The sequence below is a fragment of the Aristolochia californica genome, unplaced genomic scaffold (assembly GCF_029961685.1).
Source record: "Aristolochia californica isolate CCGP_79_NKW_82.1479 unplaced genomic scaffold, dmAriCali1.0.hap1 SCAF_6, whole genome shotgun sequence".
Classification (NCBI taxonomy): domain Eukaryota; kingdom Viridiplantae; phylum Streptophyta; class Magnoliopsida; order Piperales; family Aristolochiaceae; genus Aristolochia; species Aristolochia californica.
Window position 1 is genome coordinate 41,850,792 of NW_027182257.1, and position 27,372 is coordinate 41,878,163.

Here is a 27,372-nt window from a genome sequence, read left to right on the forward strand (position 1 = left end):
GGCATTTCCGTCACTTAAGAAAAACCGGGACCCAGGACGGACACAAAGCGGCACGTGTTAAGTAGGGGAGAATGAGTGGGGCCGAGAGATATTGTGGGGAAGGACTAGGCGCTTTCGATGTCTGGCCAGTTCGCGGTTCGGAATTAAAAAAGCGGGTCCGGCGTATCTTATCCGTACATATCGGGTAATCTTAGTGGGGCCAAGAATGGAGTGTATACGTCACATCAGGCTAGTGATCATTGTACTTGTCCATGGCATGATGGGTCTAATCATCGCCATCATGTAACCGCACCGCCGCTGCTCCAAGGAGCGGAGATTTAGTGGTCATGTAGCACACGAGCCAAGGGTACGGAGTAATACGTGTGAAGTCATGTTAAAAAGTGAGGAGATATTGAGACATGACACGTGTAATTTGTGAGAGTGTGATTTGCATGTTTCACCAAACCGAATGAGGGGTTCGTCGGCTCACGCCGAACGTGCAGAAGCATCCCCAACGCCCGATCGCCCCCGAACATCACGGCTTTTTCCTGTTTGCTCGGGGCCGCCAACGTTCACCACTGCCCAAGTTAACGGATAAAAAGGACATCAGATAAAATCGGCCCGGCCGAGTGAGATTACTTTCTATTTTTATAAAAAAAAAAACGAGCATAAAAAAGAGTATTTTGAACTTATTTTTATTTATGTTAAATAGTAAAATAAAATTTTCATTCTTATAAATTAAGTAACAATATTATTGGATGTTTAGTGACATTTTAGGAACCATTAGTGCCTCATATTTTTTTGAAACACTTTTTTAGTTGAAAATTCCTGTCATGAAAATCATAAAACTTTCCTCGTATTATTTTTTAGCCAAGATCGGCCGCAAGACCATGTAAAAATTTTTTAAATAAGTATTTGACTATTGATCTTGTAATACTTTCGGCACAAGATAATTTTATTAATTTTTATTTATTTTCATACGAAAATGTACTAACATGTCCATTTAATTTTCCTTGGAATTTTTCAAAAAAAAAATGTAATTTTCTCGTAAGGCACTAATAAGATTTTATCTTAAAAGTTTATTGGAAACGTGTATCATAAAAAATAATTACTAACTTTTCTTGAGTGGCTATTAGATTCGGCGTTGCAACATTATAGATTTGGATGATGCACTAAGTAACAAAAATCCTTTTAGTGGTTTTCAAAAAGTTGTAATTTGGTAGTTTAGCTTTCTCTATCTAAGGAGGACCCTCCTCCTCCTCCTATCATTGTTTTTTCTTTTTTTTTTAACTGCATAGAGGGGTGGAGGGCCCTCCTTCCTCTCCTTGTTCCTTGTCATGTATAGGGTAGAAAAGAGGGGCCCCTCCCATATGTTTTCTTTTAATAGAAAATTCCATGGGAGAAAATGGGAGGGAAGGAGCACCTCTCCCTTTGTCCTTACCAAAAGAATGAAGACAAAAAAAATGTGAAAGGGGTCCCTCCCCTATTATTGATCTCACTTTACCAGGATATAACATTTTTACCACTAGTAATTACATCAATTATTTATAAACAAGAAATCTGGGTCTCAGTGGTCTGAGTCAAGGATTTCCTATTGGAGGTCTTAAATTCGAGTCTTGTTGTATACACATCACTCCCCTTTTATATCTTCTTCTCTCCTCATCAATCAATTTTTTCTTGGCCTGATCTTTCAGTCTCCATCCGCTTCCTTTGTTCTATCAATTTGATTACTTTTTATTTTATTTTTTTTCGGGGCGGGGGGGGGGGGGGAGGATATGAATGATATAATAATGAAGAAGAGACAAGAAATTTGTTCAAAATATGCATAATGTGAGAGCAATCCATTTGATTGTGGGAGAGAAAGGAAAGATGTCTTTCAAAGAGGAATTAACAGCTAAGATACCTCAGGTCACTTTAGGTGGCTTTTAACTAATGAGACTTGACCCCGTTTAATGATTAGTCTTCTTTTGATTAGTAATTAAATGACTTTACCTGATAACTGTCCCTACACATGAACATGCAAAGAGGATTGTAATGGAGATGAGTAGGGTTGGCATCGAGCTGAGCCAAACTCAAACCTGAATACGTTCGAGTTTGGCTTAATTTGAATATTTCGAACTCGAGCTCAGCCTCGAGCCCAAAAGCTTGAGTCAGGTTTGAGCTCCAACATATAGATAAAAGTTCAAAAAAAATAAAGAAAATATTGTGATGTCTTTGGTACCATAGAACTATACGATATCATAGAGGATTCTAAGACTTTTCAATGGAGCATACTAATGTATAATAACCAACTTAATAGACCTAAAAGAAAAAAACAAACACTTCCATTAATAGTACTTATTTCATTGACAAACAATAACATTAAATGTTGAGGGACCCAAAAGGGTTGAACGATCGATCGTCTTTGAGGTTTAAGGTAAATAAGAGCAATTAACAAGCAACTAAAAACGGAATTGACGAGAGCAATTAGAGTAAACGGTTTTTGTAAAAAAATCTATGTTAACAAGTCGGTTCACAAGTCAACAAGCCGAGTTAGAAAAATCTCGAATTTGGCTTATTATACTTAACGAACTTTATTTCAAGGTTGAACTCAAATTGTTTTTTCGAGCTAGTTTGGCATGGTAGCACCCCTAGGGATGAGGCATGAGAAGCAAATGTTAGTGTAGAAGGAGGTAAACGGTTGGTGAGAAGGAGGGTGAGTGAGAGAACCCTCAAATCCTCAAAATCCTAGTAACAACTCAGATGGACACTGACAGACAAAGAAGCAGAAGCAACAAGAGAGCCAAACAGACACATGCCTATGTGTCTTTTAGGGGAAAATAGGCTACCTTACCACATTTGGGGGTGGCCCTTGAAAGGAACATTTCAAGGCAATGACAATGGCAAGAAGCACACTCCACATATTTAGCTTTGATGACAAGATAGTGACTTGCCACCAAGTTGACATCCATGAAAACACCACAAGCCCCCAGGGCTAGCATGCCACCCCAGACAAGGATCATGGCTGATGGGGAAATATAAGCATAAGCAAACAAGCCCTAGACAATTTTGCTATCTTAGGATAAGAGGCAAAAAGACTCTAATTAAAGAAGCCTTCCCCTCCCCTTCTTTATTTCATATCCCTTTCCCTCATCTTTCATTTGGAAGGTTGTTGCACGACCCTGTCTGCCATCATACTCTTGGGCCCTCTTCCTTTCTCTCCCCAATTCAATACTAACTACTTGCAGTGAAGGGTGTTGATCCAATCCTTCTCTCCCACCCCACTTTTTTTTTTTTCTCAAATATGGAACGAAGATGTTTACAAATTTTAGGGCATCCAAAAGTGACTAAAAGTTTGGGAGATTTTGAGAAGTGGTTCAGCACTTTAAGCTTCAAAACCAAACAAGTTTAGGCTCGCTTCCTAAGATTTTTGTTAAACAAGAGCAGAATATGGTTGGAGAAGATAAATGAGGGTGAAAGGATTAGATCAAACTAGATAAGAAGATTTTGCTCGTCATTTGTCTCTTGGAGGGTAGTGGATCTATGCGTTCTATCTTGTATCCTAAGATCATAAAGAAGAATTAAAAAAACAGGGAGAGTTTGCAAGGAGGGTCAGCCCATCTGCTTCTTAATAATGTCACACACAACGGAGATGTGAAAGCTTGCAAAAAATCTTTTCAATTTGGAGGAAGATATCTGTCTTGGTTCTTTCCTCTTTCAGGACCATTAACACATTTAGTGGTTACATGAACCAAAACATGTCCTAATCAAGGTTTTTTATGTAGCCCATTCATCCGGCAATTCCAGATACCCGAATCCACATTAGTCTTCCTCTAATTCTCACCTAATTGCAGGCAAGTCTCCTTTCTTTGATGGCCTTGTGTCAAGAGTGGGTGCCTAATTATGCAGATTAAGGGGCCGGAACGCATTATAATTGGGTTCAACCGTCGTTATAATGACACCCTAATCAAACACTTAAGTATCTTCTGTCATACATTGTCACTGGCCTACTCAAGAGCCTTGAACATCAAATTCCTTTTTTTTTTCTTTTTAAGTGCTCAAGGATGCAGACGTTGAACAAATCCAGTTCCTAGGGAAGCATTAGTCACAGTAACTAGTTTTTTTTTTTTTTTTTTTTTTTTTTGGGGTTCCATCGTGGAGGAGTGGAAGATGTGACTAGTGAACCAAAGCCACTGCCATCTTCCCCTTAACATTAAAGCTCTGCAACTCAAAATGGTAACTTGCCCTTGTGTGCTGACCCCATTTGGGTCTTTGAGTGAGTCTGGCCTGGAGCCGTGCAGCCATTAGGTTTCAGTAAAAGTCTCCAGGCCAGGCTCAGGCCAACAGGGGGACCCTTATGCTGGTCTTTACTGAGAAGGGAAGCAAACAAAGAAAGGAAAACTGGTCTGTATGTGTCTTTGGAAGAAAAAGTTCATCTACTACTATCGTAGGAATAGTTATTCCAATGCTCAGACACTTTGTGTAAAATGGGTAAAAGCCTTCTTGAGACAAACGTGGGGTCTCTATGCTCACCACTACTGAGGAAAACAAACAGAGAAGATAATTAAAATAGTTTTCAGATTGTCTGTCTAAGAAAAAGACTAGTTAAGTTATGGCCTCACCCATTTCACTTTAAAAAAGAAAAAAATCTTGGCCGTCTCCATCGGTAAGGACGATAATGGAGGAGAGACAATGGAAATTAAATTTGCGTTAATAAATAGCACTTAGATGTTGATATCTAGAAGGGAAACCCAATCACAGTCCAAATAAGTTTCCTTAATGGCTAACATCATTTTTTTCTTTCTTTTGGGATTGGGAAGCTAACATCATTGCTTGCTATGGACTCTTAATTTAGTATTAATTCCTTGTTTAATTTGTTTGGTTCTTTAAGATGAGTCACCGGTAGCAAAATGAATCCCAAAACACATGATGAAAGCCTATTATAAGCAACAACTGTTTATATCATGGTAATGAGGGATTCCTCTTCATTTCACTCTTTTTTTCAAAAATGATAAAGCATTGTAGGGGCACAGAAGCTTATTAAACTGTTCAAGGAAAGAACACCAAAACCCACATAGTACAAATTTGATTGGACCAAAAAAACTGGGCAGAAGCCACTTGCATGTCACCATGGGTCGTTTGAAATCTACAAATGGCAAGACTGACTCTGTCGGCAAAATGATGGGTTGGGAATGTTTGGAGAATTGGGCAGAAAGAGAAACTCTCCATATGCATGTTAGGTGGAGTTGCTCTTCTTTTCTATCTACACCCAGAAACCCAGAAAAAAGTAGATTGCTTGGTTTGGACAAAGTGAAGCTTGATTGTGAACAAATGTTGGCAGACAGCATTGATCCAGATAGGGCTGCAAGGGAGTTTCCATTCAGGGGGAGAGCTGGTTTTTCAGTCGACCTTGTTTTTACCAAAAACAAGAAAAAGGGACAGAAACCCTGAAGACTCTGTCATGGACATGTCTAGTAAGTGATACAGACACAGCCTGGATGTATGGTAGCCTTCGAAGGCAAGACAGGGCATGACAGGGCATGACAGGACGGGAGAGTTAAAAAGAGTGTCGTGGGAGAGCAACTTCCCTTGTTTTTCTCCTAGTTGCGTCATGTAGGGAAAAGACTTGTTCATCTTCAAGTGAATGAATCTCTTCTTCTGTTACAGATGAACTGGTCCCGATTGACTCATCAACAGCTAGTTGTCTGGAGATGAAGGTTAGGAGGGTTAGCGAGACAGGCCTGCGGAAGTTCAGATAGATTTCACTTCTTCTGTTACAGATGAACTGGTCCCGATTGACTCATCAACATGCTAGTTGTCTGGAGATGAAGGTTAGGAGGGTTAGCCAGACAGGCCTGCGGAAGTTCCGATAGATTTCACTTCTTCTGTTACAGATGAACTGGTCCCGATTGACTCATCAACTGCTAGTTGTCTGGAGAAGAAGGTTAGGAGGGTTAGCGAGAGCGGCCTACGGAAATTAAATCAATCATATAAATTTTATATAATAAAATACCTCTTTTTTATTTATATAAATTCACAATTTTAATGTTATATTTGATTTCTAATTTAAGAGTGATAATTTAGATATTACGAAATTAACAATTTGATTTAGTATTTGAATATTATAAAATTAAATATTTGTTTAATTATTTATATTTCTATTTAAATAAATAATTAATTAAATTAAAAATTAAAATATTTAACTTAAAATTGTTAAATTTTATTTTTGTTTAGTAAAAAATATCTAAAATTAAATTAAATCTATTCAAATAATTTTATATAATAAAATAATTTTTTATTTATATAAAATTATTATTATTATTATTATATTTAATTAATATTCTAAGAGTGAGAATTTAGATATTAAAAAGTAACAATATGATTAAAATTTGGATATTATAAAAGTAAAGAGTTGTTTAATCATTTTTATATATTTAATAAAATAAATAATTTTTATTTTATTATTTAATAATTTTAAAAAGTTAAAATATATTTTATTGTAGTTAAATAAAACTATCTTATAAAATTAAATCTATAAATTAAAAACTTAATAATATTTTTTTCATAAATTTATGATTTTTAATTCTAACAAAAAAAAAAACACATAGTGACCTCAAAATATTATCTTCTAGTGATTATCCTTTACCCCTTATTTGGTATTTTTATTCCTGCCATTTGAGAGTTATGTCCTATGTTGGGACACCATGATGGAAAAGTTTATTACTATACTTTGAACAATGCTTGTAGACCCACAACCTACATAGGATATGAGTCTGCCTAACATCTAGCGTGAATTCTATTATTCATCCAAGAGGGTTTTTTTAGCTACTTTGAGAAAGTGGGTTGACTTTGTGCCCCAAAGTAGGGCTACTTTTTTACCTATGAAATTGAGGGGAAAATATTTTTGACTATAACCATTTGACTGGAATACAGAGCGATGTCTTACGATGAAGAGTGATTTTACTCTCTCTTATATTATGCTACTTTGGGTCTCTTGGAAAATAACAAAGAGACTACCAATTTGAAAAAGAGTGTTGGAAGATATGATAGATTGCCATTTTATACTGGAAGATCTTATATAACATTTGCATCAAGTTAGGTGTTCATGATGTTCTTTCACCCCCAACTTGTGGGAAAGTACTAGAAGATGGGCCCACACGATCAAAGAAGGCGCACACATCTAAGTATATTAAAAGATGGGCTCAAATCTTTATGACCAATGAAGGCCCACACATCTAAGAGAGTTGGAAGATGGGTTTAAGCCCACATGCCCACAAATGATGGCATGATGGTAAATAAAGAGTCATTTCATAAATATGACATTGATGTAATTAATTTAATTTTAGGGGTATTATTATAATATTATAATTTTATTCATCTATAAATTGAGCATCAGAGTAAGAGAGTTAAGATACAAATCTATAACCCTTTTATTCCTCCTAAGATACGTCTCTCTTTTTATCCATGAGTTAAATCCATGGAGTCTTGAAAAATCAACATTAATATTATATTTAATTAATATTTTAAGAGTAAAAATTTAGATATTAAAAAGTAACAATTTGATTAAGCATTTGAATATTATATATTTGTTTAAGTATTTTATTTTTATATATTTAAATAAATAAATAAAATTATTTTAAATTTTAATTATTTAATTCAGACAAGTTAAAATTAATCTTAACTTATTAATAAAAAATAAAATAAAAACTATGTTAAATCTATTAGATTATTTTATTAATAAAATTTTATGTACTTTTCACTATACACTAACAAAAAAAATTACTTTCCACTATATTTTTCATTGCTCACACTAACACAAATAAGTAATTTACTTTTACTCTCACTTTTACTAGGTAATTCACTTTCAAAGTGCACTGACCCTCGATGAATGATGATTTTGAATTCTTGACAGATGGGTAGAAAGAGGGGGAAGGACACTACAGTCAGGAAGGGAAGGCGGTCTAATGGGGAAGGGCAAGCCTTCCCTTCCATGAAAGGCAGTAAAAGTCCCGTTAAAGGTACTAATGTGTTCCATATTATCATCTAAGGGGGTAGAATGGCCCAAACCTCCCTTTCTCTATGTCCCAAGGGAGGGCCCTACCTGCGGCTGTGAGGGGGTGGCTGGACGACCCTCCCTTATCATTCTTTCTAAGAAGAATAGAAGGAGGTACGGGCCTGGGCCTCCCCGCTCCACCCCTTCTCACGGCTGGATGGAGATGATTGAAGATTATACTTATTCAAGACACCTTGGAACAAACCCATTTAAGGCCCACTAAATGCCAACAAGAATCAGCCCAGACACGGTTTACTGAACTAGGGCTTCAAACCCTAAAAGGGTCTGCCCCTCATATAAAAGCTCTTGCGCGAGGAAAGCAGCCAAGGCAGATAGAGTGGGAGGGAGGTAGCGGAGAAGCAGAGGCGAGAATGCAGATATTCGTCAAAACCTTGACCGGGAAGACCATCACCCTTGAGGTCGAATCAAGTGATACCATAGACAATGTGAAGGCCAAGATCCAGGACAAAGAAGGTTTTGTTTCTCTGTCCGGAATTTCTAATTCCTTGTTTTCTATGGAATTATGTGGCATGTATGCTGATGGTGTTGAAACGTTTGTTCAGGGATCCCCCCGGATCAGCAGCGTCTGATCTTCGCTGGAAAGCAGCTTGAGGATGGCCGTACCCTAGCCGATTACAACATCCAGAAAGGTAAGGGGGTTTATGGCTGCTACGTGACTATTTTGATTTCTTCCTAGGTCGACTGAATTAATTTATGACGGGTATGTGGTGAATTTGGTTTTTGTCCGATGTAGAATCGACTCTCCATCTGGTTCTCAGACTTCGCGGTGGGATTATTGAGCCATCTTTGATGACTTTGGCCAGGAAGTACAATCAGGATAAGATGATCTGCCGGAAGTAAGTCCTGGATACCCTCCAATATAAATATCTGAGGCAACGATATTTTGAAAAGTTTCGAGGGTTTTCTTTTTAAAAATCTGAAATTACTCATTTATATATGACAAGTCGGATATACATAGAAGTTATTTAGTTCATTTATATGGTTGTTCTACTGTCGTACTTTATCCACAGCCGTCTGGCTTTTTAATTGCTTATATTCCACACGTATACAACAGTTTTGGATAGAAGTCCCTTCTCAACCCATGATTTACCCTTCGAAATGGTTTGATTATCCTGGGGTCTTGGTTGGTCATTCCACTTTCGATTCAGGATTTGTAGGTTTTGAGATATTATGTTTAATTATCGTGTTGTGTCTATATGCCTGTATATATGACTACTTCTAACACTTGCACTCATGTGCGTTTTAGTTTCTTTCATTAATCGTGTTTGAAATCATGTTTGTTTATTGTTTTAAATTTTTTATGATTCTTAATTTTGCTGGAAATTTATGTCCTTATAGTTGCTGCTGTTGAAATATTAAGAATTCTAGTCAGATGGTAAGGTCATCATGGTGACCTGCATGTCCACTTCTGATTTTGCATTGGACTCCAAAACTTCAGACTGTTTTGAATTTCAGAAATTTTTAGTGTGTAAAAGAGAAGCACTTGAGCTATTTAATCTTTTCAGATATTACCTAAGACTTTATTTAGTTTTCCCCTGTACCTAGTTAGTTTTGATGAGTTTTTAATTTCATCTATGATTTTTTTTTGGCATTTCAGGTGTTATGCTCGTCTGCACCCCCGTGCTGTGAACTGCAGGAAGAAGAAGTGTGGACACAGCAACCAGGTCAGTCATCTTGATCTTGTTATTAAAGCTTCTATGTTTGCTATTGAAATAGCTTCTGCAAGTCCAAGGCACTTTAGACCTTCTAATACTTGTTTTAATGCTGTGTTTTTTAGCTGAGGCCGAAGAAGAAGATCAAGTAGATTAATAGTGTATTGAGGAGCGACAGTTGTAGGTCTCTTGATTACTGTTTTTGCTACTTTGGATCATGATTTATTAAGAATTAATGTTTGTTTGCTGTTTTGTGTTTTAAGTGAGACAATAGTAAAGGTATCTAGTTTTCTCTTTCCAATTATCTCTATGACCTGCGTGTTTGCTTTCTTAGCACTTGTTATAGCTTTGAAGGCTTTAACGTTGTATCGTAACCTTGTTATGGTTCTTGTAATGTGCGGTAGAAATGGTTTTTTAAGTGGAAACATTTTCTCTTCAAGTAGGAAGGGAATTTAAAAAAATTATCGCTTTTGCCTTGTTTAGTACAGGCAAAAAAGTTAATATGTTTATGCCTTGGTACTTGTTCAACATTATCACTTGTTTTTTGGAAGACTGAAAATTTGTATAAACATGTTTGAAGTACAAATTGGTAAAGAAGCTGCATGATGCTTGAAATTGCAACTTTTCTTATTGTATGAGGTATTCTCTTAATGCCAACTCTACTCAAAATTTTTCAGAAAGAACATATTGGAAGCGTTTCAAAACTGTTGTTGTATGAATCCATGCTTTGAAGAAAAAACGAAAATGGGCAAATGTTAACTCCAATCAAGTTTTTCAGAAAACCATATTGGTAGCGTTTCAGAACTGTTGTTGTATGAATCCATGTTATGAAGAAAAAACGAAAATGGGCATGTGATTAAGTCATCCAAAACCATTTTTCTTGAACTTTTTCTCGGTGTGGATCATCTCGTTTTTTAGTCTTTGAATCAAAATGATCTGATCTAATATAAATGGACAAAATTAATGTTGTTTTTCAAGGAATGTTTTTGTGTTTGATTATTTATGTAAAATTATAATAATTTTATATATAATATATAAATAATTATATATATAAAATATATATAATTTTATGTATAATTTATTTAATTTATATTTTATATAAAATTTTAAATATAAGTCGGAGTTCGAATTCTATTGAGTTCAAACTCAAATATTTAAATCACACGGCTCAACCCTAGGAAGTGGCAGTACGGGAAGTATCTTGCATTGTTTATGAATTAAAATAATAACAAACGCAAGTGTTTTACACAAGTACGCTAAACTTAAACAAAGAAGTTTGGTAAGTAAGAAAAAAGATACTCAAGGCAAAACGTTAAATCAAATTCTTTTCTGCCCATAAACCATGCTGAACATTATGCAGATTTGGTAATGGATATTAACTACAGATAGGGAGTCATGTTTTCAACCAGAATCATTGGAATGAAAACATCCTTCACTAAGAACTCCAGATAATGTTGACGAATCAGTTTCTTGGTCTCTTGTCACCAGCTAATGTCCTTTATCTTGTGCAAAATGTGGAGCCGGGTTAGAACCAATTCTGTCTGTGTATCTCAAAATAAGAGCATCAATATCTAAAGGAAGAAGAAACTTCCTCCACAAACAGCCCATAGAAAACGGTTCAGGTGGTTGAACAATGACATCCACACCATTGTTTCTAGTCAGAACTCCCATTACGGTCAAAGAGCATCCCTCTGTAATGTACCTGACAATATTCCCCAAAGAATTTATTTTAGAAATCACAAAGAAACTTATCAAACATGTACCCACATGGAGAGTTTCAATATTATGGCTGCTTTACCCTTCTTCCAGCCGGACTAGGCCATCTCTCAGGTGGAGGTTCCTCCCCTCTCCTAACCATTTCCTAAGGTATGGTGAGACTGCTGCGTTACTCCTTGTAGTGTGAACAAGTGTAGTCTCGGTTATCAAAGGTATAAGTTTAGTATCCTGGCCTGCTTTCACCACAGCTGTCATGCCAGATTTCCTGTCTAATATGAAGAAGTCCGTTGCAAAGCTCTGCAAAAGTGGAAATGAATTAGCAGCAGCTGGTAGAACTTGAAACTATTGCACTATAACCCTATAATAGCAAAGAAAGCTTCATGCCTGTCGTAAAAGAGATCTCCAAAAGAAAGAGAATAAGAAACGAGCGTTTTTTTTTGTAAGCTTCAAGAGAAATATCAAACACAAATATCCAAGCAGAAGCTACAAAAATAAAGTGGAAGCATCTGCTGGCCAACTTTGGAGAAGACACTAGTTCATTGGGGTCATTTCTAATTTAATACTACTGTTCACCGTCAAGTCTGACATAGAAGAACCTTGAAACATGTTTCACTATTGTTCTTGATAAACAGGCATTCAACTCTTTAAGCTTGGTGGGAATTATTTATAACCAGATTGAGATGGTCGTATGGGGCTCTTCTTTTTTATTTTATTTTCTTCCTGCTTTCATGCATCAGCTCAGGCCTCATATGCAGGGAAAAGGATAGGATTATATTGTGTGGATCTATATATAAAGACCCTACACATGTCCGTTGCCTAGTCAAGTCTCAGCTGCAGGTCAGCAGGCAGTAACCAGCCACTAGGCTGTCCCTTTCATGTTACTCTGCTTCTGCGACCATTGAGAACAGAAATATTTCAGCCTCTGGTTAGAGTTCATGCAGGGTTATGACTAGCCAAAGTTTGAATGCAAGGATGCTGAAATATAACAGGGAATCAGCAAATAAATTGAGACAGAAAACAGATATGATGATAATGTTTTCGTAACTAGACTAATTTGTTCCCCACCTCTGAAAATGCCAAATTCCATCCAAAAAGTCTGAAGCCGATATTAGCTAGCTTTGATATGGTTCCTCTGTACTCATACAGCTTGGTAGATGTGTAGATGCATCTAGGAACTTTCTCATACGAAGATTCCAAAGAGAGACTACCACATGAAGCAAACTGGACAATTGGCACAAAGTTAGATGAAAGATGGTTTTGGAAAAAAAAAAAAAGAAAAGAAAAATGACAAAATAAAGCCAGATAGGAAGATAAGTGAGATGAAGAAACACATTGTAAGGTGTGTATGTCTAAGAAATGGTACCACGCAAGTGTTCACCAAGTTCAGGAAAAAATTAGCAAAAGAAGCATATCAAGTGTAGACAACATGCTCTAAATCACATTTGGCCTCTTGTTGCAATTACTCTGGTTATGTGCGCATTGGTTGACTAAAAAGTAGAGTTACTATGACACTAAAATATGAAATCTAAATGTTTGTGCTTTCTGCAACCTTTTCATCCTCCTCATACTATGATTTTAGCCAGGAAATATTTGCTCATGCCAACTAGATTTCAGCAGTACAAGATGTGGTTGTGTGTTTGTTAGTTCTCACCAAATGACAGTGAAAGAGGCTAAAGACCAGAATCATTATATGTAAGTAAGTACACAGAGACTGAAAGCATATAACAGTGGGAGCACTTAAGAGAGATAAAGTAGATAGTATTAAAAATCATATTATTCATGTAATTTTTAACAGACACATCAGATTTAAATGATAAACATATAATCACATAGCAAATTCCTCATCCACTTGATTGGAACATTTTTCTAGATCAGGCGAAACCCATTAAAATCATAGACAGGTGGATTTTGAAGTATGTACTCGAGAGTGTCCTCAAACTGTGATAAACTCTATTCTTGGCAGAGACGTCACAAATATTCAGAAAATGGTAGACTGTTGATAGGCTGATCTCTTCAACAACTAACCCAACTTAAGGCTTCAGTCATTCCATTTGCTAGTTTACGAATAAACTCTGCAATGCATGTGTTCGTATTCGTAAAACAAAGCAAAAACCACCCCACAGACACTGCAGACAATTGGTTTGCAGTTTGTAGCATTAGGAGAGCATTAACCAGAATACGAGAACTTTACAAGCAACAGAGACAAAAATTTCCTTCTACTATCTGGTACTCCGCCTTGCTTGTGAAAACTAACCTGAACATCCCGTATTACGGATGTGAATGAGAAATAATAAGAAAGAGGATTCTTGTGCTTTTCATTGTCCTACTTATATAGGAATGTGTCTTAATCCAATAACCTAACAAATAAAAAAATCGCATCATCCAAGATGAGGGAAGAGTCGATTACTCCGGTGATTTTAACGAGTTGCCCATCTTTGGCGGTGCGGAGGTCGGAATCTGGAAAAGTAGAGAGAAAGAACAGAAGCCCTCCGTTGCTGCGGAAATTGAATGCATTCCAAACGAGAAAGCCGAGGACGAGAGAGGATAGTAGGAGAAGAGAAACGAAGAAAACGGCGTTACGGACGGCGAACAGGATGAAGAGAGAGAGGCCGAGGGAGAGCGCGAGGAGGGGGACGAGAACGTAGACGACGAGTTTGGGAACAGGATGGCAACTGTGAACCGAGCTCTGTTGCGGAGGACTGACGGCGTAGGCGGAGAGATCGTTCATCGAAGGAGGCAGAAATAGGACATTTGGAGAGGACGCAGCACAGAAACAGAAAATGGCGACTGGCCAGTGGAGCCGTAAAGGTGGTGGTTTGACAGGGAACCTGACAAAGCGGTTTCTGTGGTTCTGTTCAAAATTGGTTAATGGGGAAGCCTAGCGTTCCCGTCGTTTTGAATTAATTTGCATTTATGCCCCTGTACTTTTTTATTTTGCAGGATCTTACTTGATTCCCTATATTTTGCACAAATTTGATTTTACATGGTAACGTAAAAATTTTAAATATAAAACGTAATCAGATTTCAGAAACCAGATTTGTATTTTTAATTTGAATTATTATTTTATATTTTAAAATAAAAATGACTAATTTTTAATTTGGGTTATTTTTTACATTTATATTTTTAATAATTATATAATAATAAATTTTAAATTTTAATTTATTCTATATTTATTTATTTAAAAAATAGTGTTAAATAAGGTGGGTTGGACTTGTTTTTAGAGTTCAATTTGAACAATTCATTAGGCAATTGTGGAGAGGAGGAGAAATGAGAAGTGTTGCACATTTAAGAAAGTGTAGTTTGTTTATAATTAATAGCTATATTTTAAGTTTGTTTGAGAAACTTGAGCACCTAGCCAATACTATCCAAAAGATTGGTTTGGTAGGTAGTGAAAAACCAAGTACTTAACCCAGGACCATAACATCATATCTCACTTTCACGAGTTGATGACCACGACGGTCCCCTCTAGCTATGGCCCACTCTAATTACGATTCACTTTAGCGACACCGCTTGGTCGCCCCCTCCACTAGGTGGCACCCTTCGGGATTCGAACTTGGGACGTAGGTACCCGTTTAGATACTAAATGTTAAACACCTACCCAATACTATCCAAAAGACCGACCTGGTAGGTAACAGAAAACCAAGTATTTAACCTAGGACCATAACATGCTATTGGATATATAAGTTGTATATGGCTTAATTTTAAGTAACAAAATAAGGAGAGCATAGTTGTGCTCAAATCCCAGAAAAAAATTCTTCTCATTTTCGCTCCTCACTCTTCACTTCTATTTTACTCCGATAGATTTGCATCAACAAGGAAGGACATGAAGGTTTTTCAGTAGAGAAATCTAAAATTTTTAACAACCTCTACAAAAACCAAAGATGGGTTTTAGATTTCACGCCACGACTAAGGGATTGGGTGGGAAAAAAACCTTGTTAATTTTAGGTCAGGGACGGGTTTCCCCGAAACTTGACCCATGCCAAACCTAACTTGTCAGGTTTTATATATATATATATATATATATATATATATTATCCAATGATGTAATTTTATAATTTTTTAGGGGTATAAACTTGTTGTAGGATTTCTAACAAAACTTCAATTTCTTCCTTAGAACAGTCTTAAGTCTCATTGACAATGTCTTCTATTGCCAGTTTTACAAAAAAATACAAGATTCTATGGAATCTAACAATAATTCAAGTCCTTCCAACTAAATAGAAAATAGTGAGAGAATTGAAATCACAATAAAATACTCTACTACAATTGCATGTTATATTCCTTGATTTTTAAAAAGATCACCTCCGCCCAAATTACGAACAAGTGTGAGACACCCTAACAAAAGTTTATGAAGATACATGAAATGTTCCAAAGCTCCAAATTCAAAATATGGACTAAAAATTTGACCTCTTGTAGCAAGTGAAGAGGGAATCATCTTTGATTTCTTCAACAACCAAAGATTTGTCTCATCTCTTAGTTAATATGTTGATGGGTTCTCAGCAAGTACTTGGGTAAAGGTTTGGAGAAGACAAAGTTAATATCCCAAATTTCAAGTTTGAGCTAAAAAATTTTAAATGAGTTTAAGCTTAAACTCAAGTCGGGATTGCGCTCATTGTGCCTTTAAAACTACAAAAATAAATAAAAAGAATTTGGTGATGAGTTTAGTACCATTGAATTGCACATTATTACAGAGGAGCCTAAGACTTTGCAATGAAGCATACTAATGTACAATTGCTAGTTTAATAAATCTAATAGAAAGAACAAACTTCTCCATTAGTAACATTTATTCAGTTGGCAATCAACAACACTGGATGTTGAAGGACTTGAAAGAGCTGAACGATCGATTATCTTTGAGATATCAGATAAATAAGAGCAATCATCAATCAACTAAAGAGATAACTACTAAAGGGTATTTTCATAAGAAAATTTATGCTACCGAGTCGGTTTATGAATTAACAAGTCAAGTTAGAAAATTCGTCTTATCATTTTCCTTTAGAATTATGACAACTGAAAAATCGTATTTGAAAATTATTGTTTTTAATATGCCTTATTGTCAAGGATGATACGATGATGATTGAAAGAGAAATTCTGACGTAATCCAAAAAAAAATTATTTTCATGCCTTTTAGAAAAGGTAGATATTTTATAAACAGCCTCGACAATGAACCTATCTTTGAAATTATCTTAATTAAGCAAAAAAGACTTTTGACAGCTGTGGGATTTGAACCCACGCCCTTTCGGACCAGAGCCTAAATCTGGCGCCTTAGACCACTCGGCCAAACTGTCCTTGCGTGTTCTTTTAGGACATAGAAATTTTACAAATAACAATTTTTTTCATAAAAGCCACTGGTTTGATGACCAATTTGTTTTTAATCATAATTCAAAAGCGAGTCTATCTAGATCAGGCTTTGTCAAACTGGTAACAAAGGTGAAGCCCAGGTAAACTGTATCTCCTGTTAAGAACTCGGGAATTTACTTCGCAGATGAAGACAGAATGGACAAAATTAAATTTCTTTTCTGAGATGAAATAGGGAAACCTGAAAAGGACGGCTGATGCTGTGTTTGGATAAACAGGATGGGATTGGCTTCACAATCTGAGTCATCTTACTTCTTCTTCTGCTGCTGCTGCTGGTGGTGGTTAGCATTTCTCCTAAATGAAAGCAGGTGAGGCTCTGCCATGTGATTCTGCTGATCTTTGACTAACAGCAGAGATAAGATGTTGACAAAACACTCTTTATCAGTCGGCCAAGAGGCCTCATAGATGCCGCAATCTGAATTCCAACTACTTTATTTAGTTTTCAATGCAGAAAAACTGTGTTTTGGGTGAGTTTTCCTGAGTATGATCTTTGTAGAGACAACGTTCTTATTCCAGTTCACAGAGAATGAAGCGAAACAGGGGAGGAGGTGATGGTTTGTGACGCTTTGGTGATGCAGTTGATTCTGTACCGATAAGAAGATCCGAGGAAATCCATTAGATTTAAATGGCTTGGTTGATTCCTGACTGCTTTTATTTTTAATTCTAATATTTGTCCATGTATTTAATTAACATGAACACTCAAGAGCAATATACAATTCGAGAGGAATATTGGGTAAGAGGTTGCTTTCAAGTTTCCTCAAACAAAATTCCAAGCGCCACGAGTCAGATGGGACCTGGAGTTCTTGTTTCCTTCGTTTCCATCTCTTCCCGGCTTTTGTCTTCCTGGTGTGTGTTTTGGCAATTTGCTTCTCCAACTCTCTCTTTTGCTGTCACCTGGGCCATTGGACGATGAACAAAGAACACGGCTGGGGAGTAGAAGTCACTGGTTGTAAAAATTTTACATCTCGGGTTTACAGAATGTTCGCAGGGATGACGGAAGATTATTCACAAGCTCGATTCCCCCAATCGACAAGAGCTAATTCGGTGAGAACATAAAAAACACTTGGGGCTGCCAGAAACAGAAAGACACATCTCCGTAATCCGTATGTACAACATCACCCTCCTGTCTATACTGGAAAAATTCAGCAATCCACACTGATCACTTCTCCACACAAGACTCGGTCATTTGATCAAGCCCAGAAGTCCCACCATTCCATGGTATTGCAGGATTGATCTGAAAAGCTGCCGGGATCAATATCCGCCCAGTCGTTGGGCCACGTTATGGAGCTCTGTGCAGGCTCCGTCATGGTAATCAGATCCACTTCTTCCGGTCCGAACCTCTCCAGGCTTTTGCAGCTTTGTCTTTCTGAATGCGTAAAGGCTTCAAGATCCACCCTCGCCTCCACTACCGGCTTCTTTGACTCCACATCGTATCCAGTGACTTCTGCTTCTCTTCCACTAGAGGTAGCACTCCTGTTCGCGTTTTCTGTACCTCCTTGAGATTTCTCCAGAAGCTCTCCCAGCTTCTGCAACTGCATATACAAAAGTCGACAAAGGAAAACAACTCAGCAACACTCTGGAAAACGATTTGATTTCTATCGTGTACCAAACGAGAGAGAGAGAGTGAGAGAGAGAGAGAGGGTGAAAATTAGCTTACCTGTTTGACAAGTCCAAGCTTTTCCTTCTTAAGAGACTCAAAGCTAGCAGCCAGAGCATCATAATTCGCTCTCAGCACATTGTAGTCACGCTCAATCTGCTTCGACTTCCACCTAGCGCGGCGGTTCTGGAACCATATAGCCACCTGCCTAGGCTGCAGTCCGAGGTCTCTGGCAAGCTGCAGCTTCTTCCTCGGCTCCAGCTTCGTCTCCTCTTCGAAGATGGACTCCAGCGACCGAATCTGCTCGTTGCTGAATCTCCTCTTATTGCTCCTCTTCCTCGCCGTCTCCGGCAGAAGGAAGGAATCCTCCGAAGACTCCGGACCCATAGGGGAACAATCCCCGTTTTCCATCTTCCGATGTGGGAAATTAAAAGTTAAAAAGTGATGAAGAGCTCAGAGAATCTGGGGCTCTCTTTTGGAGGACTGGCTGCTTGCGTGTATATATACGAAGAGAGAAAGGAGAGAAGGACGGGGAAGACGGGAAGAGCAGATAGTACGCGGCTAATTAAGAATGAACGGCTGTGGAGCCAATGGAAAGGGTTCCGTATGGAGTTGTTCTTCCTCTTCTCCCTCTACTCCCGTGTCTATCCTTCGAGTCTGGACAGCCGTTTGCTCAAAAGCCATCAGCTGCTTACATCACTCACGAGTCGAGATTTTCTGAAATTAATAAATCGGGAAGATCCGGTGGCGGAGATCCATGTTTAATGAAAAAGGAATCCATGTTTTTAATATCCCCCCTTCTCCATCTTTTTGGAGATCCATTCACACTATTATCCAAGTAACTGATTAGTCACCTATTAAGAGAAACCACTTGGATTTTGAGTTGATCCACCTGGTTAGTCCAAATATGGACAGGAGACACTTTTATTTATGTAGTCCGATATCCTTCGACTTGAATCACTGTCAGCTAAAATGATATGGCGGCTCTAACCCGAACCAGCTATACAGAGGAGGGAGCTGCGCCAACGTTTCGACGAAGTAGACACAAAAAGAAGAGCTTATCGAAAATAAATCAAAATTAGAATAAAGAAAACTGGGATTAAATTTTAACCAATGGCATCGGTTGCTTGGACAAAACTCGGGTATTTGCTGTCAGAAGAAGCCAACGCCATACTTCCACGTGTTCATAACTTACATTCCTCTACGGATCTCCGTCCTCCCTCGATTCAAACGCCGCTTCGAGATTTCTGGAAACAGGTCTTCGCGGCTATGATAGGATAACACGTAAGGAGACATCGACGTCGGAGTGGTGAGCCGTCGTGGGAAAGAGCCACAGCTGTCGGGCTTACGTGTCGGAGAACTTTTCCACGCGTCGCACTGACATCCCGAATCGTGGCAAAACGCCGACGGGGAACGAAATTGAAAAATGGAGAAGGGGGGATATTAAAAACAAAATTAACATATGGCAAGGTGTTCCATCGTGCACCACGCGGGTACGCCATCTACGATCTACATAGGGGTGGGCCCGGAAAACCTAGTACACAGGATGTCCTATCCTCGGCAACATCTCCCACGTAATTACTTGTGGCGAAAAATGAAGGATTAATCTCTAATCTCTCACGAGCCACGGTAAGGAATTCGGACACCATTCGCTTTCAATCAATTTTGTTTCAAGTGACTTGTCCTTTTGGACTATTTCATCGTGGCACTCCACTCGAGTCGACGTCTACGTCATTTTCTCTCAATTTTAAACTATTTCCAGCGGGTCTTCATGTAATTATTATTAATTGTTGCTTAAAACCTTATTTTTTTCACCGACATGTTCAAGAATGTAAATTCCTACTTAGTGGATTTAATTGTTTAATTATTTAATTAATTTAAAAATCACGAGTATTAAATTGTTTAAGTTTGCATGTGTCATTGATGATGAGACAAGCGACAATGATGGGAGTAACTATCAAAGTGGCTCCTCTTAGCTCATGGTTCAAAAACGACTTAAGCCTCAAAATAAAATAAAAATTTAACCATTTAACTCTAGCATCAAGAAAAGTTAATTGCTATCCTATGAGGGACATAACTGCATCTTGTATACCCTTTAGTGATAATTTTGGCTTTATACTATAGATGCATCAACTTTGTCCTTCACTGTGTATCTGGTGGTGGCTCACATAATGTCCATGTGCCCCTATCACATAAAGCCTCCATCTCCATGTCTGTGGATGTTTCCAATGAGGAGAAGACGTGGCTTCCTATATAGAAGAAGGAATAGAACAAGAAGAGAAAGTTGCAAATTTTTTTAAGGAACTAGACAATGAATCAAAACAAAAAATCTTGAAAAGGGGATGTTTAGTACCACTTGAGTTCAAGTCTAAACACTTTTATGAAGTGAGTCAGGTAGATGTGAATCACTTACTTAAGGAACTATAGATGAAGAATGCACTGGTTTGAATGGAGGAGAGGATCCTTGAGTGATGGCCTTCAAAGGTGTCCTTCGTTCATAGACCTATAGTGGCTTCAGTGTCAATGGATCAATAGGTGGCACAATACTAGGAATATCCACACAGGTTGAGGTACAAAACTATTTACTTCAAGTGAAGGAGAAGTATTAGACTCGAGAAAATATAAAAATAGGGGGCATCCTAAAAAAGGTAACATCTGCAAACAAAAACGTTTGTTCTAGTTATTGGAAAGTAACACTTGTACCCTTTTTTAGTACAAAATAATCAAGGAAAATACACTTGACTAATCAAGAAGATAATATATCAAGAGATTGACCAAGAAAATGCACATAACATGCAAAACCAAATACTTGAGGATAAAGGGGAAAAGATTCACTAGTCGGCTTGAGAATTTGTAAAGGAATCTTTCCACCAAGTACAAATTAGGGAATCCAATTAATAAGAAATCATACAGTGAAGACAACATCACCCCATTAGGATTTGAATACCTTCATTTGAAAGATCACATTGAGGGCAACATTAAGCAAGTGGCAAATTTTTTGTTTTGCAACTCCTTTTTGTTATGGGGGTATAAACACAAGAAGATTTGTGTATGATGTCATTTGTACTACAAAATGCATCAAAATGATGACAAACTCATCCCATTATCAATATGTAAAACGTAGAGTGAAGCACCAAATTGGTTCTCTATTTGACTATAAAAATTTATGAATACATCAAAGACCTCGAATTTCCCCAATAGGAGATACACCCATGTAGATCGACTAAAGTCATCAAACAAAAAACTGGAAATCAGAGATACTAGGTATTTGATAGGGACCCATGAAGAGACTGGAGACACGTGATTGTAGAAAAACTGAAATTTGCCATGGTAGTTGTGATGGTGAAAATATTCAAGCCATGGATAAGGAGGATGCAGTCAACTGACCATGCATTGAGCCAACTATTGAAGTTCATGTGGAGTACTAGGAAAAATGCCAATTGTTAACTTGTTGTGCATTTAGCTTATCACTTATGTATTGTATGAGCTTATGTGGGATTGAGGGTTTTTTTTAGTTTGAAAGGTGAAGTTTGCTATTAATAAAAGAAGGGGGACGGGGAGGACGCCTAATTGAGCAAGTTAGGGAACTCTTTCTTCCCTATCTCTGATTCTCTTTAGAGTTTGTTCTCATTTCCTTGGGTTTTTTTTTCCCTTATTAATATTTTTATCAACTATCTGTTTCTCTTCTAGTCACCATGATTTGCATGGTAACTGAGTGGCATCTTTAAAGGAAGGTTTCAGTTTTGAAATAAAGTTTAAGCTTGTAGCAAGTTTCACGAAACCTAGGTAAGAAAGTTTTAGCACTTGGTTTCTCCTTTAAGTTTTTCAATTTCAAATTAGAGTTTAGCTATGCAAGTTAATGGATGTGAGCTCACTTGAGCTTGAAATTTCCAAAGAGCTTGTATAACTCATTGCTTAGGTATAATCTAATGGAGGGCTGGAAACTTGAAGTCGATGTCATGGCTTTAACGTAGTTTGGAGGCTCATATGAGTAATCAAGATATTTTTGTAACATAGCTTGAGATATTTTGGTGAATTTAAAACAATTTATCATAAGAAAAAAATGTCAAGAACAAATGAGCTCTATTATAAGTTCTACTCTATGGAATGAGGGGATAAGCCACTATTGCAAATTGTGGGTTATGTGGCATCAGATAATAAAGTTTCATCTACTTTAGTTGAGTTGAGAAATTCTAGAGCAATAAATGGAAGAGATCAAGGTTACACGTTTGCAGTTGTTAGAGCTCAGATTTTGGCTTCGAGAAGATAAATTGACTTTTCAAGACGTAATTGCTAGTCTTATGAGAGCAAAATCAACAGTCTCAAGTGGTGGAACTAAGGAAGAGAATTCTATTGTTGTTACATCTCATAGTGCTTAGATGAATTATGGGGGCGAGAAACATACAAAAGAGGTAGATGAAGAGATTCTGGAAGAGGAAGAGGTAAAGACCAATCTAGCCAAGTACCTTGTCATCATTATAGTAAGACAAATCATATGTTCAATATATGTTGGTAGAAATTTGGCCAACTAGCCTAAGCAAATTAAGTAGTGCATGGTGGTAATAGTTAATCTGAAATAGTTTTATGAACAAGGATGAACTTCACCGGTTTGTGCAACACTATCTTCAAATGTCATCTTCTCAAACTAAAGCCATATACATATGTTGCAACTCTAACACAATCAAGTATGTTTGCATTGTTTTCCTCAATGTCATTATTATGAGTTATTGATTTAGGAGCATCTACTCATATGTTTGGTATTTTGTATCTTTTTCATACCATGTTAAATAGTAGTGATATAGGGACTGTTACCTTAGCAGATGGTACATCCTCTAAGGTTTGTTGAGTTGGTAGTGTTGATACTCCTTCACTGTCTTTGGTTGACACTTGGTTACTTACTCAGTTTCCAATTAATCTACACTCTGTTAGTAAGCTCACACAAACTTTGAATTGTTTTGACACCTTTTCCACATATGTGTGCAGTTTAGGACCTCTAGATGAAGATAAAATTTGGATGGGGGCATTGAAAGTGGATGATTATAATAGGTAAAGGACAAAGAGGAAGACTAGATGGAGTCTTGAAAGGGGAGGATTATACTATCTTAAGGAGGGCACTCTATCTACTTCAACAATATTAAAAGAGCTCCATTTAAACATATGATTGACACTTGAGACTTGGGCACTAGAGTAGTGACAAGCTTCAAAAATTCGACCACTTGTAGGAGCTTCATTTTCATCTAGTCGTCTTTAGTGTGAAGTTTGATAGCTTGAAAAATAGCCTAGAGTTTATTATCCAATTTTCAATCATTCTAGGTTTATAAAACCTTTTTAGTTGACTTAGTTAGACGTATGAGGGCCTTCTCCTACCCCATAGTGTTGGATTATAGGGTTTAAGAAGAAGAAGAAAGAAGAGAAGATAAGAGAGAAGTGAGTTAGCAAGGGTGAGAGATTGAAAGAGAATGCAAGTGGAGAAGAGACTCAAAGAGAAAACATGTTGAGAAGCTCCCTCTTAGGTCATGAATGGGGATGAGCTCCTCCTAACATGTTTTTGTATTATGCACTTTATTTAAAATTACATGAATTCCTTAGGGCTTCTTATGAATAATGTAAGATAACCAAAACAATTAACTGAAGGTAATACATTAAACTTTTAACAGTCCCCCCTCAAGCTGGTGGTGCAAATACATCACACATACCAAGCTTGGAACAAAATTGCTGAAGCAAGCTGATTGGAACTCCTCTGGTGAAAATATCTACCAATTGACTTTTTGAAGGTATGTAACTTATGCAAATAACTCCAGCTTTGAGTTTTCTTTGATAAAGTGGCAGTCTATGTCAATGTACTTTATTTTCTCATGGAAGAATGGATTTGTTGCTATGTAAATGGCTACTTGGTTGTCACGTTGAAGTTGCATAGGAATATTAACTAGAAATCCACGTTCAATGAGTAAAGACCACAAATCTCAACCAAAGTATCTCACTCATGACATGTGCATAACTCTATATTCTACTTTCAAACCCAATATCGCCACAACATTCTGCTTTTCACTTCGCCAAGACACTAAATTATCTCCAACAATTGTACAATAGTCAAATGTGGATTTCCTATCATCAGGAGACCTTGCGCAGTCTGTATTTACAAATCCTTGAATATTGAGATGACCATGGTTTTTATATAACAAGCCTTGGCCTAGATTTTTCTTTAAATTTCTTAATGCCCTTTCCTATGCTTGCTAATGGGGAGAATTGAGGCTTGTGCATGAACTGGTTAATGACACTTACTACAAAGAAGATGTCAAGTCTTGTGACTATCAAATAGATTAGTTTTTGAACCAGCCTTTAGAACTTACCAACATCTAGTTCATTACCTTATGTTGAACATAACTTCATATTTGGATCCATACGAGTGTCAATAACCCTTGATAAACTTTGAAACTGTGTGATTGTCCATCAGTGTTGATCCTGTGAGATGTAAATTACCATCAAATATCATATAGATGGAATTAGTATGAGGCAAAAAACAAGATTTGTGGGGAAGGAGATATACCTAGACATACAGTGTGGTTATTGTGAATCAGGGTTGGGGGGGAGATAAAACTGTGTAGACTATGTATAGGTTAGAGAAAGGTTATCCATAAGAATAAGACCTATACACCAGTCTTAAAAAAGATTGCTCAATTCCAAAGGTAGACCTAGCCCAATTTTAGGGCATAAATGAAAAAGAGTCTACTCACTTCATAAGGTAGCTCAAAAATACTTTATGAGTAAAAATAATATAAGAATTGATTGAAGTTTGATATTGAGTGGGTCTATATACATTGCTTTGAAGTCTTATAAATAATAAATGATAAATGGAAGAAATATTTGAGAAACACAAAGATAATATCACTTATACTTCAAAGAAAAGGGGGCGAAAATGTAATGCTCATACTTCCACAAATGTTTCTCTAAATTTAGAAACTTTAGACAAAAGGGGCAAATGCAACACTCTACTTCCAAGCTGAGTTTCTGAACTTTAGAAAATAAAAAGAAGGTGTTCATCAAATCAATAGAGTTGTAAAGGTGATCAATTTTCGTTTTTATGTTCTTTTTTTTTCTTGAAATTCTAGGGGAGATTGTCACAGTAGAACCATAAAGTTTAACAAACAAGTTTGACCAAGTATGACCACAAATAATTTTTTTGGGGTTGTGCTAAATTTATTTAGATATAATGATGCAAAAGATCGGTAATTGATGCAAACAAGTAAGCCAACTTTATAGAGAAGGACCTGAGCCAAATCGCCCCATGTGATCCTGGGGTTAAGTACTTATACCTTCTGCTCCTAATAGGCCAGTCTTTTGGGTAGTATTGGCTAGGTGTTTAACATTTGGTATTAGAGCAGGTGTAACATCCTGAGTTTGACTCCCGCGCGGAGGGTATGTGTGTATTAATTCCGGACGTCCCGATAGTTGTGTGTGTTAATCCCAGCCGTCGTGGTCGTCCTGATAGCTGTGTGTGTTAATCCTGACCAGCTACTGTGTGTGTTAATCCCGGCCGCCGTAGTCGTTGGCTCGTGAGGGTGGGTGTACTGTTATGGTCCTGGGGTTAAGTACCTATGCCTTCTGCTCCTAACAGGCCGGTTTTTTGGATAGTATTGGCTAGATGCTTAACAGACCCCCCCTTGAAATGAAAAAAGAAAAAAATGGTTAAAAATAATTTTTCCATGACAATGGAGGAACTGAACCATTTATGTAGGTCTCAACCAAACGTTTATGACCTAGACTCCAACCTAGAGTACAATTTCCTTCACCAACTGATCTTGCTCATCAAATCACAATTAAACACCAATTGGAATTCTTTGTAGTCCTGCTCATGCTAGGAGAAGCGAAGTTGCACATCTTTGTAGCCGTCACTTTGTCACCACGTCTTGCTTCTATTAACCATGTAGATGAGCAGATTTTATGATGCTACATATGGGCATGAGAGACTGAGGGCACAGAGGAAGCTTCAAAGTTTTTGCTCTAACCAACCCAAATCACGGTGACGCCTGACACATAAAAACAGGTCCCAACATCCACTCGATGCAAAGATATTTTCTTCCCTTTGATGGTCTCTCAGCGAAACTTACCCTCTCCACAGCTGCTACCATGTCCGAGAAGGATGAAAACAAGGAATTTCAAAGCAAAGTTTCATTTCTTCGCATGGAGATGAAAAAACAATCCGATTTAGGGAAAGAGATGAAAGCTGAGATTCTTGACAAGCTAGGACTCCAGAATTTCTTAGGATTCTACATGTTGACCAACAAGATCTCGACGTCTCTTCCTCAATGACTGCTCACAAGAAGACCCGATAATGGAGAGTTCCCAAGGATTCAAGAACGACAAGACTAAAATCGATCATGATTTAACAGCAAAGACAATCTCCTCGGAACATAAAAGAATTCATGATTAATGAAGATATTGGCAGCATAGCAACAACTGAAGAGGAAGATAAATCCTGCAATCCCTGAATGAACTTTGATTTTCTCCTGGTAAAAGATTATTCATTATTTGGCTTAAAACTTCAATCATTACAGAACCACTACGTGGCTAATTGGTTGAAAGCACCACTGATAACCCCCAACCATGGTGGAAGAGTGGACGTGTTCAAGATTTCCAAACAATCATCCGAATGTTGGTGCCTCTATGGCGAATCATGAAATGCAGAGTATTTCTTTCAAAAAAAGTATAATTTGTGAATAAATTTATACTGGATGAAAGGTATTGAAGTCAAGTTTCATAAGGAGAAAATTTCATATTAAACTGATCAATATTTAAGGAGATATTCGCATTGGACTCGGTAGGGTCAAACTACAAAACAAAGAAAATCAAGAGGTCATAAAATATTCAAGAATGAATCTTTTTATGTCAATTTAGGTATCAATTGAGGATAGCATAACCGAAGAATTCATTTAAATGAGTACTTTTTCTTATTCATTAATTGATACATTACTACTTTCATGCATCATGTCTGATAGAGTTTTGCATAGCAAGTCACTCATGAA

General features: G+C 37.2%; 3 protein-coding genes and 1 non-coding gene across 4 annotated transcripts; 1 reads left to right on the forward strand and 3 right to left on the reverse strand.

The window, feature by feature from the left end:
• Positions 1–8,316: 8,316 nt before the first annotated feature.
• LOC137934066 (ubiquitin-ribosomal protein eL40z fusion protein-like) lies at positions 8,317–9,985 on the forward strand. Its single transcript, XM_068778273.1, has 5 exons — positions 8,317–8,485; positions 8,575–8,661; positions 8,766–8,868; positions 9,630–9,696; positions 9,810–9,985. The coding sequence occupies exons 1-5, from the start codon at positions 8,383–8,385 to the stop codon at positions 9,834–9,836; spliced, it is 387 nt and encodes a 128-aa protein (XP_068634374.1). The 5' UTR covers positions 8,317–8,382; the 3' UTR covers positions 9,837–9,985.
• Positions 9,986–10,941: 956 nt separating this feature from the next.
• Positions 10,942–14,239, reverse strand: LOC137935139 (uncharacterized membrane protein At1g16860-like). Its single transcript, XM_068779803.1, has 4 exons — positions 13,808–14,239; positions 12,466–12,621; positions 11,483–11,697; positions 10,942–11,386 (listed from the first exon to the last, which is right to left on the reverse strand). The coding sequence occupies exons 1-4, from the start codon at positions 14,126–14,128 to the stop codon at positions 11,173–11,175; spliced, it is 906 nt and encodes a 301-aa protein (XP_068635904.1). The 5' UTR covers positions 14,129–14,239; the 3' UTR covers positions 10,942–11,172.
• Positions 14,240–16,602: 2,363 nt separating this feature from the next.
• On the reverse strand, positions 16,603–16,682 carry TRNAL-UAG (transfer RNA leucine (anticodon UAG)). Its single transcript has one exon. It is a non-coding gene; the product is annotated as a tRNA-Leu (tRNA).
• Positions 16,683–17,682: 1,000 nt separating this feature from the next.
• On the reverse strand, positions 17,683–18,938 carry LOC137935074 (homeobox-leucine zipper protein ATHB-7-like). Its single transcript, XM_068779719.1, has 2 exons — positions 18,410–18,938; positions 17,683–18,284 (listed from the first exon to the last, which is right to left on the reverse strand). Exons 1-2 carry the CDS (start codon positions 18,758–18,760, stop codon positions 17,943–17,945), a joined length of 693 nt encoding a protein of 230 aa, XP_068635820.1. The 5' UTR covers positions 18,761–18,938; the 3' UTR covers positions 17,683–17,942.
• Positions 18,939–27,372: the final 8,434 nt, after the last annotated feature.

Bases quoted from the DNA above. Each gene is read 5' to 3' on its own strand.
- LOC137934066 (XM_068778273.1), top strand. From the start codon at position 8,383: ATGCAGATATTCGTCAAAACCTTGACCGGGAAGACCATCACCCTTGAG. The intron at 8,662-8,765 runs GTAAGGGGGTTT...TGTCCGATGTAG, and splicing joins CGATTACAACATCCAGAAAG to AATCGACTCTCCATCTGGTT. The intron at 9,697-9,809 runs GTCAGTCATCTT...TGTGTTTTTTAG, and splicing joins AGTGTGGACACAGCAACCAG to CTGAGGCCGAAGAAGAAGAT.
- LOC137935139 (XM_068779803.1), bottom strand. From the start codon at position 14,128: ATGAACGATCTCTCCGCCTACGCCGTCAGTCCTCCGCAACAGAGCTCG. The intron at 12,622-13,807 runs GTAATCGACTCT...CCAATTGTCCAG, and splicing joins AACTCGTTAAAATCACCGGA to TTTGCTTCATGTGGTAGTCT. The intron at 11,698-12,465 runs GTGGGGAACAAA...CCACTTTTGCAG, and splicing joins GGAATTTGGCATTTTCAGAG to AGCTTTGCAACGGACTTCTT.
- LOC137935074 (XM_068779719.1), bottom strand. From the start codon at position 18,760: ATGGAAAACGGGGATTGTTCCCCTATGGGTCCGGAGTCTTCGGAGGAT. The intron at 18,285-18,409 runs GTAAGCTAATTT...TTGTATATGCAG, and splicing joins AGCTTGGACTTGTCAAACAG to TTGCAGAAGCTGGGAGAGCT.